Source organism: Elephantulus edwardii, unplaced genomic scaffold, assembly GCF_000299155.1.
Source record: "Elephantulus edwardii isolate Elephantulus edwardi_28Jun2011 unplaced genomic scaffold, EleEdw1.0 scaffold00531, whole genome shotgun sequence".
Classification (NCBI taxonomy): Eukaryota; Metazoa; Chordata; class Mammalia; order Macroscelidea; family Macroscelididae; genus Elephantulus; species Elephantulus edwardii.
Genome location: NW_006400281.1, coordinates 26,968 through 41,734, shown reverse-complemented (window position 1 = coordinate 41,734; position 14,767 = coordinate 26,968). Strand labels below are relative to the sequence as shown.

General features: G+C 38.6%; 1 protein-coding gene across 1 annotated transcript in view; it reads left to right on the top strand.

The window, feature by feature from the left end:
* SH2D4B (SH2 domain containing 4B) overlaps window positions 1–13,056 on the top strand; it is a 295,071-nt gene extending 282,015 nt beyond the window's left edge. Inside the window, exons 7-8 of the mRNA XM_006903190.1 lie at window positions 8,073–8,293; window positions 12,964–13,056. Of these exons, the coding sequence (XP_006903252.1) occupies window positions 8,073–8,293; window positions 12,964–13,056 (314 nt within the window). The remainder of the gene's footprint in view (window positions 1–8,072; window positions 8,294–12,963) is intronic.
* The last annotated feature ends 1,711 nt before the right edge of the window (window positions 13,057–14,767 follow it).

The following is a 14,767-nucleotide window of genomic DNA, read 5'->3' as shown; positions in this document are numbered from 1 at the left end:
TAGCTGGCCATCTATGTATTTTTCAGTTATCCTCCTATTTTCACAATAGTGACCTTAGTGACCTTATGCAATATTTGCCATTATATGATTTAGATATTTCACTCAGCATAGTACTGTTTAGTCTCTCCCAAATTGTAGAGTATTTTATGAAAATTATTGATCCTTGGTGCTACATGGTAGTCCATCTTATGAATGTACCATAATTTCCCAATCCACTCATTTGTGTTTTTAAATTTTTTAAAATTTTAGGTTGGTTTTCATATAAAGTTTGTGTACATTGTGTTTCACACTATTATTCATTGACATTATGCTCCACACAGTCATTCTTATTCACTGTTTTACACAATCAACCAGCACTGAACGATGCCCTAATTACCTTGCCTTCTCAGATCTTCTCTGGATCTTTCTCAGTTTTTTACTCTGCCCACTAAATTGTATGACACTCTGATTTTCCCACAGTCCACCCACACACCTCTGTTCCAACCCCTTACTCCCTTGGATCTTAGCACATGTTTTACTAGTTATTCTTCTGTTTTTACAATAATGATCTTGTGGAATATTTATCCTTATGAGATTGAAATTGTTCACTCACCATAATGCTCTCCAGTTTCTCCCAAGTTATGTAGTAATTTTTGAAATCGTTTCTCCTGAATGCTGCATAGTATTCCATCATATGAATGTACCACTATTTCTCAATCCATTTTGTTGTGGTTGGACACTAGTGCTGTTTCCATGTTCTTATGATTGTGAATAATGCTGCTATGAACATTGGTGTACAAATCTCCATTTGTGTCTCAGTTCTAATTTCCTTGAGTTATATTCCTAGCTGTGTTATAGCTGAGTCATATGGGATTTCTATGTTCAGCTTTTCGATGAAATGCCAAACTTCCTTCTAGAGTGGTTGTATCATTTTACAATCCCACCCACAGTGTATGAGAGATCCTATCTGTTCACATCCTCTCCAACATTTGTTGCTTTGCTACTGCTACTAGGATAAGATGGCATCTCACTGTGGTTTTGATTTGCATCTCTTCTACTGTCAGTGATTTTGAGCATTTCTTCATGTGTCTGTTGGCCATCAGAATGTCTTCCTCTGTGAAAAGTCTTTCCACATCTCTTGCCCATTCTGTAATTGGATTATCAGCTTCTCCCCCACCCCCACCCCCTGTGGAGGCCCTCTAGTATTCTGTAAACTTTTGTTATGAGGCCTTTGTCGGAGATAGTATTGCCAAATGTCTTTTCCCTAGTCAGTAGGTTTTCTTTCTACCCTGTTGGAAAAAGGGTTTGATGCACATAGGGATTTAATCTTTAGAAGGTCTCATTCATCAATTTTATCTTCTCTTTGTTTTGCATTTATGGTTGTATTTGACAGCCTCTTTATACCATAAGTTAGGCTTCTAAGCTTGGTCTCAATTTGTCTTTTATTATCTTTATGATTTTGGCTTTACCTGTAGGTCTCTGATCCATCTTGAGTTGATTTTTGTGTATGATAAAAGATGTGGATCCTGCTTCAGCTTTCTGCAGGTAGATTTCCAGTTTTGCCAGCACCATTTGTTGAAGAGATTGTTGTTTCCCTATTTGATAAATTTTGGTTTCCTTGTCAAATATTGTTGACCATTGATAGATGGCTTAATTTCTGGGGTTTCGATTCTGTTCCATTGGCCTATGTGCCTGTCATTGTTCCAGTACCATCCTGTTTTGGTTATTACAGCTGTGTAGTAGTTTTTAAGGCCAGGAAGTGCTATGCCTCTCACTTCATTCTTGTTTTTCAGAAGTGCTTTGCTTATTCTTGATCTTTTTCCTCTTCAAATAAACTTTGCAATTGTCTTTTCCATTTCTCTGAAAAATGAATAGGGCACCTATATTAGGACTGCATTGAACATGTAGATTGCTTTTGGTAGAATTGTCATTTTCACTGTACTGAGTCTTCCTATACATGAACATGTATTCTATTCAGGCCATTATCATCACAATTACTTGTTATCCATCAGAAAAGTGGACAATGACTAAGGATGATAGAAGGAGAATTGATGTCTTTGAGTTGTGGTGCTGGAGAATAGTATTGAATATACTTTGGACTGCTAGAAGAACAAACAAGTTAGTCCTGGAGAGGATGAAACCAGCTTGCTCCTTGGAGGCAAGGATTCTGAAGCTCTGTCTGACATCCTTTGGGCATGTTGCAAGGAGAGACCAGTCTTTGGAGAGCAATATCATACTTGGTAGGGTGGAAGGACAGTGCAAGAGAGGAAAACCCTTGATGAGATGGATTGACTCAGTGACTGAGGTAATGAGAGTAGGTGTGTCAGGGACAAAAAGGTTGCCTCAGGATAGAAAATGGTTCAGAGCTGTTGTACATAAGGTTGCTATAAGTTACAAGTGACTCGATGACACAAAACAACAACATCCATAATCAGAAAATATTTTCTATTTATCTATCATCTATCTATCTATATCTATCATCTATCTCTTTTATTGTTTCTCACTGAAGTGTTTTGTAGTTTTCTTTGTAAAGGTCTTTGGTAGCTCTAGTTGAGCTTGTTCCTAAGTATCTCAATTTGTAGGTGGGTATTTTAGACAGTATTACTTTATTTTTTTTCCATTTCTGTGTTTTCTTTGTCATTGTAGAAGAATACCACAGACTTATTTATTTTGTCTTGTATCCTTTCACTCAACTAAATTGATCTACTAGCTCTAAATGTTGCTTTGTTGTTGTTGTTGAATCCTTAGGGTTTTCTGTGTACACTATCACATCATCTGCATGTAGTGACAGTTTCACCATGACTTTTCTGATGTGGTTTCCTCTTATTTCCTTCTGTTGCCATATAGCCCTAACAAGTAATTTTGATACAATATTGAACAGGAGTGGTGAGAGCGGGCATCCTTGTCTGATCCCTGTTCACAAGAAGAATGCTTTTAGTCTTTCTCCATTGAGAATGATATTGGCCCTTGGTTTTGAGTATAGACTTTTCACAATGTTGAGAAAATTCCTTTCTGTTTTTATTTTGCTGAGTGTTTAGATCAGGAAGGGGTGTTGAGAAATCCATTCGTTTTTCGATGGACGTTTGTCCATCAGATTGTGTTTCACAGTATCGTTCCATTTTCTTTCTGCTTATATTTTCTTGCTATTGTGAATAATATTGCTATGAACATAAGTGCACCAATTAACTCCATCTTGACGGGCTTGGAATGAGAACAGAGCTAACATTTCTGTTCCCTCTTCCTCCTACCCCTCTTCGCTACTTCTTTCTCCCATATCTTCCTTCGCTAGCCTTTTGACCTCTGATGCTGGTCTGGGATGTGGTGTTGAGTCAGTGCTGAGAGTCTTCCCATGGATATCAGGCATGTCTGCCAGTTATCTTCTGTCTGCCATGATGTGTATCATCTTTCTTCCCTGAATGCCTATGTTATATCCTCAGAAGTCCTGGTAGGAGGATTCCACTTTCTCTTCTCCTGTTTATTACTTATTGCACCTCATAAGAGAAGGAGTGACAGATCTGTTTACATCTTGATAAGTTCTGAGGCAAGAAAAAATGGAAGTTCCCAAGTCCGGTTTTTATATTTTGGTTCCTTATTTCTATATTTAAAAGGTAGGTATTAGACAGTGATTGACTCTGTGTGCTCTGTTTTGGGAGCAGGAAAGTCTTGCCTTATGTCTTGTTAGGTGGAAGAAAGATGGGTGGAGTCTGGTGTGTGATCTTAGGGACTCAGGCAGCAGTGAAGTCAAAGGTCTGTAGTATCAGGGTCATTGAATTGAGTAGTTCAGCTACTCTCTACCTTTGGGTTATATAAGTGATAATAAATAACTTTAGTAATATATACACTGGGTAAATACTGGATATATGCAGAAATGCAAAATAACATTGCTACATAAAATAATACATTTGGCAATTAATTTTAAGCTGTTAACAAATAAAATGGCAATAACATTAGAAACTGCTCAAATGGTTCCTAGAGTACATACCATGTCTGCCATGCCTTATCTCCACCTCTCCCTCTCTGTATATGTGTGAGTGTGTGTGTGTTTATAGAGAGAGATAGAGACAGAAATAATTTTGTTATTATATACTGTCAAATCAGAACTGACTCAGCTGACCCTCCAGTAAGTTTTCAGTGGCAGTAAATAGTGCAGTAGGAGATTGTCCATCCTTCTCCTGAGGAGCATCAGGTGGATTCAAACCAGTGTCTTTGGATTGGAAGTAAATCTCCTTACCGTGAGGCAAATAGAGTTTCCTTAATGAATGTTGTTGTTGTCAGGCGACAACAACAATGTAACTCATAGCGACCCTATGAACAAAAGACCTGAACGCTTGTATAACTTTCATCATTTCTCCATGTTCATAGAGTTTCCAGAGGTAAGCTATTTCAGAAGCAGATGCCACACCTGCTTCCAAGCTTGTTTTAATAGGGGATCTCCACTAAACACTGTCCACCATTATTGCATTTGACACATCAGTGTCACAGTATTTACCTTATAGTTATCTCCGTACAGCAAATGGACAGACCAATGCTATACCACTTAGAAGAATGTTTGACTGAAAACAATTAAAACTAAGCCTGAGGGCCACAGATTAAAATCATCCATCTTTGGCTTGTTAGCATAACTTTCTAACCAACAGGACAACAGAGCTCTCTCGTTGTTGTTGTTGTTGTTAGGTGTGGTCAAGTTGTAGATGACTCATGCGACATAGTATTTGAAATAAAAATACCAAATCCTTGCACATGCTTTGTCTTTAAAATGAACGCTGTTGATAAGGAAAGCTAGTTTCACAGTGGAAAATGGTTGCAATATTTTTTATTATTTTCATTAATCTGTGTTTCATTGACTATGCAAAGGCATTTGACTGTGTGGATCATAACAAACTATGGCTGACTCTGAGAAGAATGGGAATCCCAGAACACTTGATTGTACTAATGAGAAACCTATACTTGGACCAAGAGGCAGTCATCAGAACAGAGCAAGGGAACACTGCATGATTCAAAATTGGAAAGGGCGTAAACCAGGGATGTGTCCTATCTCCATATTTTTTCAGCCTGTATACAGAGCAGATTATCCAGGAGGCTGGGCTCTATGAGGAGAAATGTGGGGTCAAGATTGCGTTATGCAGATAACACAACCCTGCTTACTGAAACTGAGGAGGACCTGAAGCACTTGCTGCAGAGGGTCAAGGACTGCAGCCTCCAATATGGATTGAGGCTCAATGTCAAGAAGACAAAGCTTCTCACCACCGGGCCAATTAGCATCATCAGGTTGGATGGTGAAGAGATTGAGATTGTTCACAGCCTTAGTCTGCTTTGCTCCACAGTCAACACTCTTGGCACCAGTAGCCAGAAAATTAAAAGACATATTGTCATGGGAAAGTCTGCTGTTAGGGACCTCTCCAGGGTACTGAAAAGCAATGTTGTCTCTCTGGAGACTAAGGTGCATCTGATACAGGCCATGGTCTTTGCAATCACTTGTTATGTATCAGAGAGTTGGACAGTGACTAGGGATGATAGAAGGAGAATTGACGCCTTTGAGCTGTGGTGCTGGAGAAGAGTATTGAGGGTACTATGAACGGCTAGGAAAACAAACAGATTCATCCTGGAAAGAGTTAACCCAGGTGGCTCCTTGGAAACAAGGATTCTGAGGCTCCATCTAACATACTTTGGACATGTAAGGAGAAACCGGTCCTTGCAGAAGGACATCGTGTTTGGGAGGGTGGAGGGACAGCACAGGAGAGGAAGGCCCTCTATGAGGTGGATTGATTCAGTGACTGGGGTAATCGGGATGGGAGTGTCAGAGACAGTGCAAATGGCAAAGGACAGAGCAGAATTTAGGGCTGTTGTATATAGGGTAGCTATGAGTTGCAAACGACGTGACGGCACATAACAACAACAACAACAACAAGAAGGAGCTCCTTTATTAATGCCTAGTGAAGACAAATCACTCTGATAATGCAACTGCCAGTGTAGCTCATGTTCTTCTCTGTGAACTTACTTAAGGGATGGTTACAGCATGAATGAATGAATATATAGGGTAAATGAAAGTGTGTAAGAAGGGACCATGCATTACAATTTATCTCTCTCCAATATAACTGGGAATAATAGTCAACACAGTTTCACAACTATTTCCAATTCATAAAGTGATTTTAAATTCTTTATCTAAAAAAGTAGTCATATGGACAGTGTTTGGTGGAGCTCTCCAAATAAAACAAGCTTGGAAGCAAGAGTGGCATCCACTTCTGAAATAGCTTACCTCTGGAAACCCTGTGAACCTGGAGAAAGGATGAAAGTTATACAAGGGTTCAGGTCTTTCATTCATAGGGTTGTTATGGATTGCCTATGACTCACCGGCACTTAACAACATCAATAACACCAGCAACATAGAGATCAGTTGGCCTAGTGGTCAGAAAGTGATGCTATCAAGCCAAAGATGAGTGACTTTAATCTGTGGTCCTCAGGCCTGTTTTTAATTGTTTTTGGCCAAACATTTTTCTAGGCCGTATAGCCCTGGTCTGTCCATTTGCTGTGCAGAGGTAACTAGTGGTTGCTGTGAAGCTGAACACTGTGATACTGATGTCTCAGATGCGATAATAGTTACCTATGGTGGACAGTGTTTCATGGAGCTCTCCAATTAAAACAAGCTTGGAAACAAGAGTGGCATCCGCTTCTGAAATCCTTTGCCTCTGGAAACCCTATGAACCTGGAGAAAGGATGAAAGTTATACAAGAGTTCAGGTCTTTCATTTATAGGATCACTTTGAGTCACCTACAACTTGATGGCACTTAACAACAACAACAATGTGATGTAGATGGGTTAAGATTATAATTTTATTGTCAAAAGAACACTGGAAAATTTGAATGTGACTGAAACTAAGTAAGAATACTTTCGGGTGTCTTTGATTTTCTGATTCTTTCATTCTCTCCTCCCTCCTAGCACTTGCCATAACCCAATATACCACACATAGAGGATGACACTTCCTGATAACCTTTCTGGTAATGGCCATTGGCATGCAAACTTTACAGATTATTATACTTATTGACTGAGGCATCCCATGAGATTATGGGTCTAAACTTTCAAACTCAGTAAGGTAATCTTAGAAGATATTTGTTTAGGTTTGGATGATATTGATGACTGTGACTCTTTCTGCTTTAAACATGTATGAAGATATGAATAATATAGAAAAGTAAATTGAGATGTTTACCAAAACCAATGGTACTGAGTTAATTTCTGACTTATAGTGACTCACCATTGAGTTTCTGATGTTTTAAGTCTTTAGGGAGAAGACTATCTATCTTTCTCCTGCAGAGCAGCTAGTGAATTAGAACTACTCACCTTTTTGCTAACAGCCCATGTAATTCTACTCATTGCTATCAAGTTGGAACAGACTTGTAGCTGACTCTCTGCACTTTTGGAGATTATAAATTGTATGAGAAGAGATTATCCATCTTCCTTCTGAAGAACCACGGTGGATTCGAACTGCCAGAGAGTTGCCACCTTTGAGTTAGCAGCACAACTCCTTATGGACTGTGCCTTTAGAGCTCTCTATGTTAGTGTCACTTAATTTGAAAGATTAAGCAAATCTGTTTTTGAAGAAGTGTAGCCACAAAGCGCCTTAGAATTGAGGATGGTGAGACTTCCATTTATGTATTTATATAAATGCATATACATGTGTGTGTACACACATACACACATCAGGAAGAGCCAGTCCCTGTAGAAAGATACCTTGTTTGACGAAGTGAAGGATCATTACAAAAAGAAAGTCTCTTAGCTAAGTATATTGATCCCAATGGCTAAAAAAAATGGACTTAACATTAGAGATTGTGAGTGTGCTTCCAGATGAGGAAGGATTTGGTTCTGTTGTTTATAGTGTCTCTGTGAATTGGAGCCAACTAGAAAACATCTAACTGTAATTTGGAAGAAAACTTAATGGAAACTCTACCGTTAGGTCCCAAACTGTCTACTCTGGACCTGGCTGTACTCTTTATGGCTATCTTAGCGCTGTAGACCACTGGATGTAAGCATACTGAAGGGGCTGTAGGATTTGCTTGACTTTTTCTTTCTTTTTTTCTTAATCTCTATATACATACCAGGTATTATTTCCAGAGAAGATTCAGAAGATCTGCTTGAAAGCATGACAGAGGGAGCATTTCTGGTCCGGGTCAGTGATAAAATCTGGGGTTATACCCTCTCCTACCGCCTTCAGAAAGGGTTCAAGCACTTTCTCGTGGATGCTTCTGGGGACTTTTATAGCTTCCTGGGATTGGACCCCAATCGTCATGCCACACTCACAGATCTCATTGATTTTCACAAGGTATTCCTTCTGGGGGTTCTAGTCTGGGAAATAAAGCTGTAGGGAACTTGAGATGAAGAGATTGCCAATCAATGAGGCTAGAGGTTTCTATGGATCGGGATAGAGATGGAACAGGTAGCCCCAGGAGGGCCCTGTGAGTTATAGAGACAGGGAACCTTAGAAAGACAGAGAATAAGAGTTATCTACACCAGTTTCTGGGGTTAACTGTACTTCTCTCTTGCTCACTCTGTGCTTCCTGTGGGCATCCTAATACTGACCCACAGGCTTTGTCTCTCTCTGACTCCACAAGTGCTCCTTACCATTAACACTTTGAGTTTGGACATTTCAGGTTGGCAGTGATTATTTCTTTATGTTAGCCATTTCTGACTGGGTATTATGCTTACATCCATCCTCTGGACTGGCAAAGACACTATCTCTAGCTAGGCAGACTAACCTAGACACTTAAGAGGCCAGCAGATACACTTTGAGGTCAGCTGATTTGTCCTTTGCCCAAGCGCACATCCTACCAAAAACTCATTCCCTGGAATGTTTTTTCCTGACATTAAAACTACCTTGGTAAAAAAAAAAAAAAAGAAAAAATTAAAAAACAAACAAAAAAACCTACCTTGGTATCTTCACAGAGTCAGTTGAAGTCTGTCCCATGGCTAGAGAAGATTTTCCAGTGGTGAGGTTACTACTACTTCTCTTGTTTTCCTATTGAGAATCCAGCCTTACCACTCAGTATTTGTAAATCTGTTGGTGGATTACTTAGTCTCTTGAGCTTTAGTTTTCTCTCTGGGCCACTGGCTGTAAATAATACCCAGATGATAATAGCGCTGAGTAATTGTAACATGTTGAGCTCAGTTTTTTCTCCTTTGTTTTTCCATTGGTGGCTGTATAATTAGAAAAAGATAGTCTCCTAAGCATTACTACTACAAGTTTGTTACATATTTTTTACAAGTTACAAGACATAAGTTTTGTGCTAATGTGACTGTTGACATCAGTCATAACTTGGAGAAAGACAAATATAGAACTCAGTGAGCCAGAAGGTCAAAACACCAGAGATTCCAAGAGGCAGAATGACAGTAGCTTGTTGTTGCTAGGTGTCATCAAGACGACTGCAACTCACAGTGATCCCTGTGAACAACAGAGCTGAATCTTCCCCTATCCTGTGCCATCCTCACCATCTCTAATATATTCAACCTCATTGTTACAGTCACTGTGTCAATTCTTCTTCTTGAGGATCTATTTCTTTCACTGACCTTCCACCTTTTCTAGCATAGTATAGAGGTTTGTGAAGTAATTTACTTAACTCTTTCATTGAACTTCTACTATAATAGAGGCTGTTAGATTTGTAGCATTTTCTTTATAGCAATGTCCCTAGGGTTCTAGGGAACACTTAACCGTCTAATCAAAGCACATAAAAAAATGACCTATTTATGTAGAAAGTGGGTTAGAATACTGCTAGAAGACTTGACCAGCCAGGAACAAGGGAGACTTGTTTTGAGAAGAGCATCTGGAAGAGACAGCTAGAATAAAGAGAAATGGAGGAACACTTTCTCTGTGTCAAACACTGGGCCAATTGCTCATTTAATCCATGATCTCATGTGCTCTTCATAATGGTATTACATGGAGGCATTTTTGTCCCATTTCACAAATCAGGAAACCAAGGCCAGAGAGTCTAAGTAATTTGTCTAAGTTGCAATGGATTGGAACAGTTAAGGCCAGGAGCTTTGCCTCATGTTATCTGGCTCTACTAGTAAAAAAACCTCTTCAGGCAGAGGTTGGAGTTTGTACTGCACAGCCAATCTTTAGATATGGGAGGGAAAGTGCTGAATGAACATTTGACCTCTTTGTCTTGGTTGGCCTGAGGTAAACTCCTCTGCACCTGAGCCTTGAGTCTATCTCACTATCTCTTGTCCTATACTATTTCTTTTAATAAGTTCATTGAGTATAAAAACAAAAAGTTTTGGTTTGTTCATAGCCTTCTTCTTTATTTCCAAGTACTTTCATGTAACAATATATTATCAAAAGGCGATGTTGAAGAAGGAGGAAGTTCAAGATGCTCTGAAAGAATTGCCAAAAAAATCAGTTCTAAGAATTGACTGCATACCAATTGACATATTTCAACAAACAGATGCAGGTTACCAGGTTGTGCTCACCAGGTTGTAGCAAAAAATCTACAACAACCTGGCCAACTGACTGGAAGAGATCCATAATTATTTCCATTCCCAAAAAAAGGGGGTCCAACAGACTGTGGAAATTATTGAACATTATCACTAGTATCCCATGCAAGCAAAATCCTGCTAAATATTATCCTAATATGACTGGGAACAGGACATCAATAGAGAACTGCTAGAAATACAAGCTGGGTTTACTTAGAGAAAAATGGGATTCCCAGAACACTTGATTGTGCTTATTATAAACCTATACTTACACCAGAAAGCAGTCATCGGAACAGAGCAAGGAAACATTGTATGGTTCAAAATCAGGAAGAGTGTGTTCCAGGGATATGTCCTATCTCCATACCTTTTCAAGCTATTTGTGGAACAGATCATCCAGGAGGCTGGCCTCTATGAGGAGGATTATGACATCAGGATTGGAGGAAGACTCATTAACAACCTGAGATATGCAGATGACACAACCTTCCTTGCTGAAACTGAGGAGGATCAGAAGTCCTTGCTGTAGAAAGTCAACATGAATTGAAACATGGATTGAAGCTCAACATCAAGAAACAGATTCTCACCACTGTGCCAACTGGCAGCATCATGATAGATGGTGAAGAGATTGAGATTGTTAACAGCTTCAGTTTTCTTGGCTCCACAATCAACTTTTGGTACCAGCATCCAGGAAACCAAGACACGAATTGCATTGGAAAAACCAGCTGTCAGGGACCTCTCCAGAGCACTGAAGAGCAACGATGGCAAGCTAGCTATACCTGATATAGACCATGGTTTTGCAATTACTTGCTATGCATCAGAAAGCTGGACAACCACTAAGGATAACAGAAGGAGAATTGATGTCTTTGAGCTGTGGTGTATATTGAATATAGCATGGACACCTAGGAGAACAAACAAGTTTATCTTAGAGCAGGTTAAATCAGTCTGATCCTTGGAGGCAAGGATTCTGAAGATCTGTTTGACATACTTTGGGCATGTTGCAAGGAGGTACAATCCCTTGGAGAAGGGAGAAGGACATCATGCTTGAAAGAGTGGAGGGACAGTGCAAGAGAGGAAGACTCTCAATGAGATGTACTGATTCAGTGTCTGGGGTAATGAGGGTGGGTATGTCAATGATGATAAGGTTGGCTCAGGGTAGAACAGGTTTCAGAGTTGTTATACATAGGATCACTATGAGTCACAAGCAATTCAATGGCAAATAATAACAATAACAATGACAACAGTGGTACTAGGGAAATCACTGCCAATGTCAGATGGATCTTGACTGGAAGCAGAGTACCAGAAGACGGCCTATTTATGTTTTCTTGACTATGCAAAGTCATTTGATTATGTGGATCCCAACAAATTATGGCTAATGTTGAGAAAAATGGGAATCCCAGTACACTTGATTATGCTCATGTGAAACCTTAGACCAGGAAGAAGTCATTAGAACAGAGCAAGGGAACACTGAATGGTTCAAAATCAAGAGAGGGGTGCATCAGGAGTGAATCCTTTCTCCATACTTTTTAAATCTATTTGCAGAACAGATCATTTTGGAGACTAGAGAGGAATATGGCCTCAGGATTGGAGGAAGACTTATAAACAACCTGTGTTATGCAGATGACACAAACTTGCTTGCTGAAACTGAGGGAGACCTGAGGTTTCAGATGGTCAACAATGCAGTCTTCAATATAGATTGCAGCTCAACATCAAGAAAACAAAGATTCTTACCACGGAGCCAATTGGCAGCATCCCAATAGATGGAGAAAGGATTGAGATTGTTAACAATTTCTTCTTGCTCTGATCCATAATCAATCAACATTTTTGGCAACAGCAGTCAGGAAATCAAAAGATAATTGCATTAGGAAAATCTTTGTCAGGGACCTCTCCAGAGTGCTGGAGAGCAATGATGTCAGTCTAGAGACTAAGACGTGCCTCATCAAGGCCATGGTCTTCTTAATTACTTGTTATGCATCCGAGAGCTTCAGAATGACTAAGGAAGACAGAGGAAGAATTTCTGCCTTTGAATTGTGTTGGAGAAGAGTATTGAACATATTATGGACTGCCAAGAGAACAAACAGATTTGCCCTGGAGAGGGTGAAATCAAGTTGCTCCTTGGAGACAAGGGTTTTGAAGCTCTGCCTCATGTACTTTTAGCATATTGCCAAAAGGGACCAAGCCTTGAAGAAGGACAGCGTATTTGGAAGGGTGGAGGCCTCTGGATGAGATGGATTGACATAGTGACTGTGATAATGAGGGAGTGTGTGTCAGAGACTGTGAGATTGGCTCACAGATAGGGCAGAGTTCAGAACTATTGTTTAAAAAGTTGCTATGAGCTGTAGACAAATCGACAGCACATAACAACAGCTCATCAATTGCTTTTTTTTAAAAAGAAGATATTTTCCATCACACCTGGAAATTTCAGTGAGCTGAAATCATATGAATGTTCCCTTTTTATATCTCAAGTTAATATCTTTACAGTAGATATTCTCATTTCTTGATTGTAAGTTAATCTTTCTTTTTCACTTACAGGAGGAAGTTATCACTGTTTCAGGGGGAGAATTGCTGCAAGAACCCTGTGGACAGAGAGATAGTCCACCTGACTACCATCTTTTGTTTGAATGACTTTTTCTTCTTATTACCTGGACTTCTTTGGACATTATGTATATATATATATTTATATTTATGTGTATATATATATTTATATTTATGTTTATATTTATATATATATTTATATTTAGGTATATATTTATATAATTATATTTATGTATATATTTATATATAATTTTTTTTAATCACTTGAAGAATCACCAACTCAAATCCTGGAAACATTCTGGAAGAACCATGACACCATCTACAGGAACAAACAAATTAATAGATCTCAAGGAATATGAAATGTACTACTGATGTGCTTCTTCCCAGTCCCCCCACACCCCCCAGTTTGTTTTAAAGCTAGTTTTGAACAGTTTAAAACCTGTTCCCATTTTAGTGCTCAGGACAGAAATGGACTGATGATGCAACCCTTTCATGAAGACCTTAGATATAGTTTCATAAAGTTAAGCCTATTTGTCATTACTTCTCTGAATTGAGCTTCTAGAGCTCATTAATCATATTTTAATAAGCCCAAATAATTAAGTGCCGAACTCTGAAATGAAAATACATACAGACATCCAAAATATTTGTTGAGTGAATGTACTTCTGGAAATTTCAACATGAGTCAGCATTGGTTCTTAATAAGTTAGGTACTTGCTATTGTAATTTTTTTATAAAGTCACAGAGATTAATGTAGAAATAGTATAAAATCTTTCAAGCAGTTTTTGAAAATATTATAAAGGCTTTACTGGAAGACATATTACTATATTTTTAATGTATATTGACTATTATTCATATTAGTATTATCACACTAGAAAACACCAAACACTTCTACACAAAGGTCTCACGACTACCCTGCCCTCCTTCTTGATCTCTTGCCAAGTGCTTATTGCTGTAAACTGCCCTCTGAGGACTACCTTAGCTGTGTCCCAGAGGTTTTGGTAAGTTGCATCTTCATTATCATTTGTTCAAGGAACTTTTTAATCTCATTATTTTTTTTTTTATAACCCAATCATGTTGCAGCAGAGAGTTATTTAGCTTCCACATGGGTGGTTTGGTAAGCTTTACTCTTCTGTGGTTAATTTCTAATTTTATGGCATTGTGGTCTGAGGAAATACTTTGTATTATTTCGGTGTTTTTTTAATTTGTTGAGACTTGCTTGTGACCTAATATATAATCAATTCTGAAGAATGTACCAAGTGCACTTGAAAAGAAAGTGAATTGAGTTTTAATTGGGTGTAGTTCTATGAGTATATCCACAAGTTCAAGTTGTCTGATTATATAGTTAAGATCTTCTGCATCTTTGTTGAGATGTTGTTTTGTTTTTGGTGGGTTTTTTTTTTGTTTTATTTTGTTTTTTAGTTGACCTAGCCTTCAGTGATGTATTGAAATCTCCAAATCTCCTACCATTATTGTGATGCTGTCTATTTCTCTCTTCAAACCTGTTAAACGTTGTTTTATGTATTTTGCAGGTCCATCATTTGGTGTATAAATGTTGACCAAGCTTATGTCTTCTTTTTTTTTTCTTTTTTTTATTATTAAATTTTATTAGTTTTCATGAACATTTACAGGGATTTTGGGTTTTCATTCCTTCATTGCTGCATCATTCTCTCTACCCTCCTCCCCAGTTTGTTCTTCTTCCCTGCCATCCGAATGTCTGTTTTAATTGTCCAATTGCCACAGTGCTTGTCAAAGTCAGTTCTGATTAATCTCCTTTGTCGGTGTGTCCTTTGCCATTCCCTAT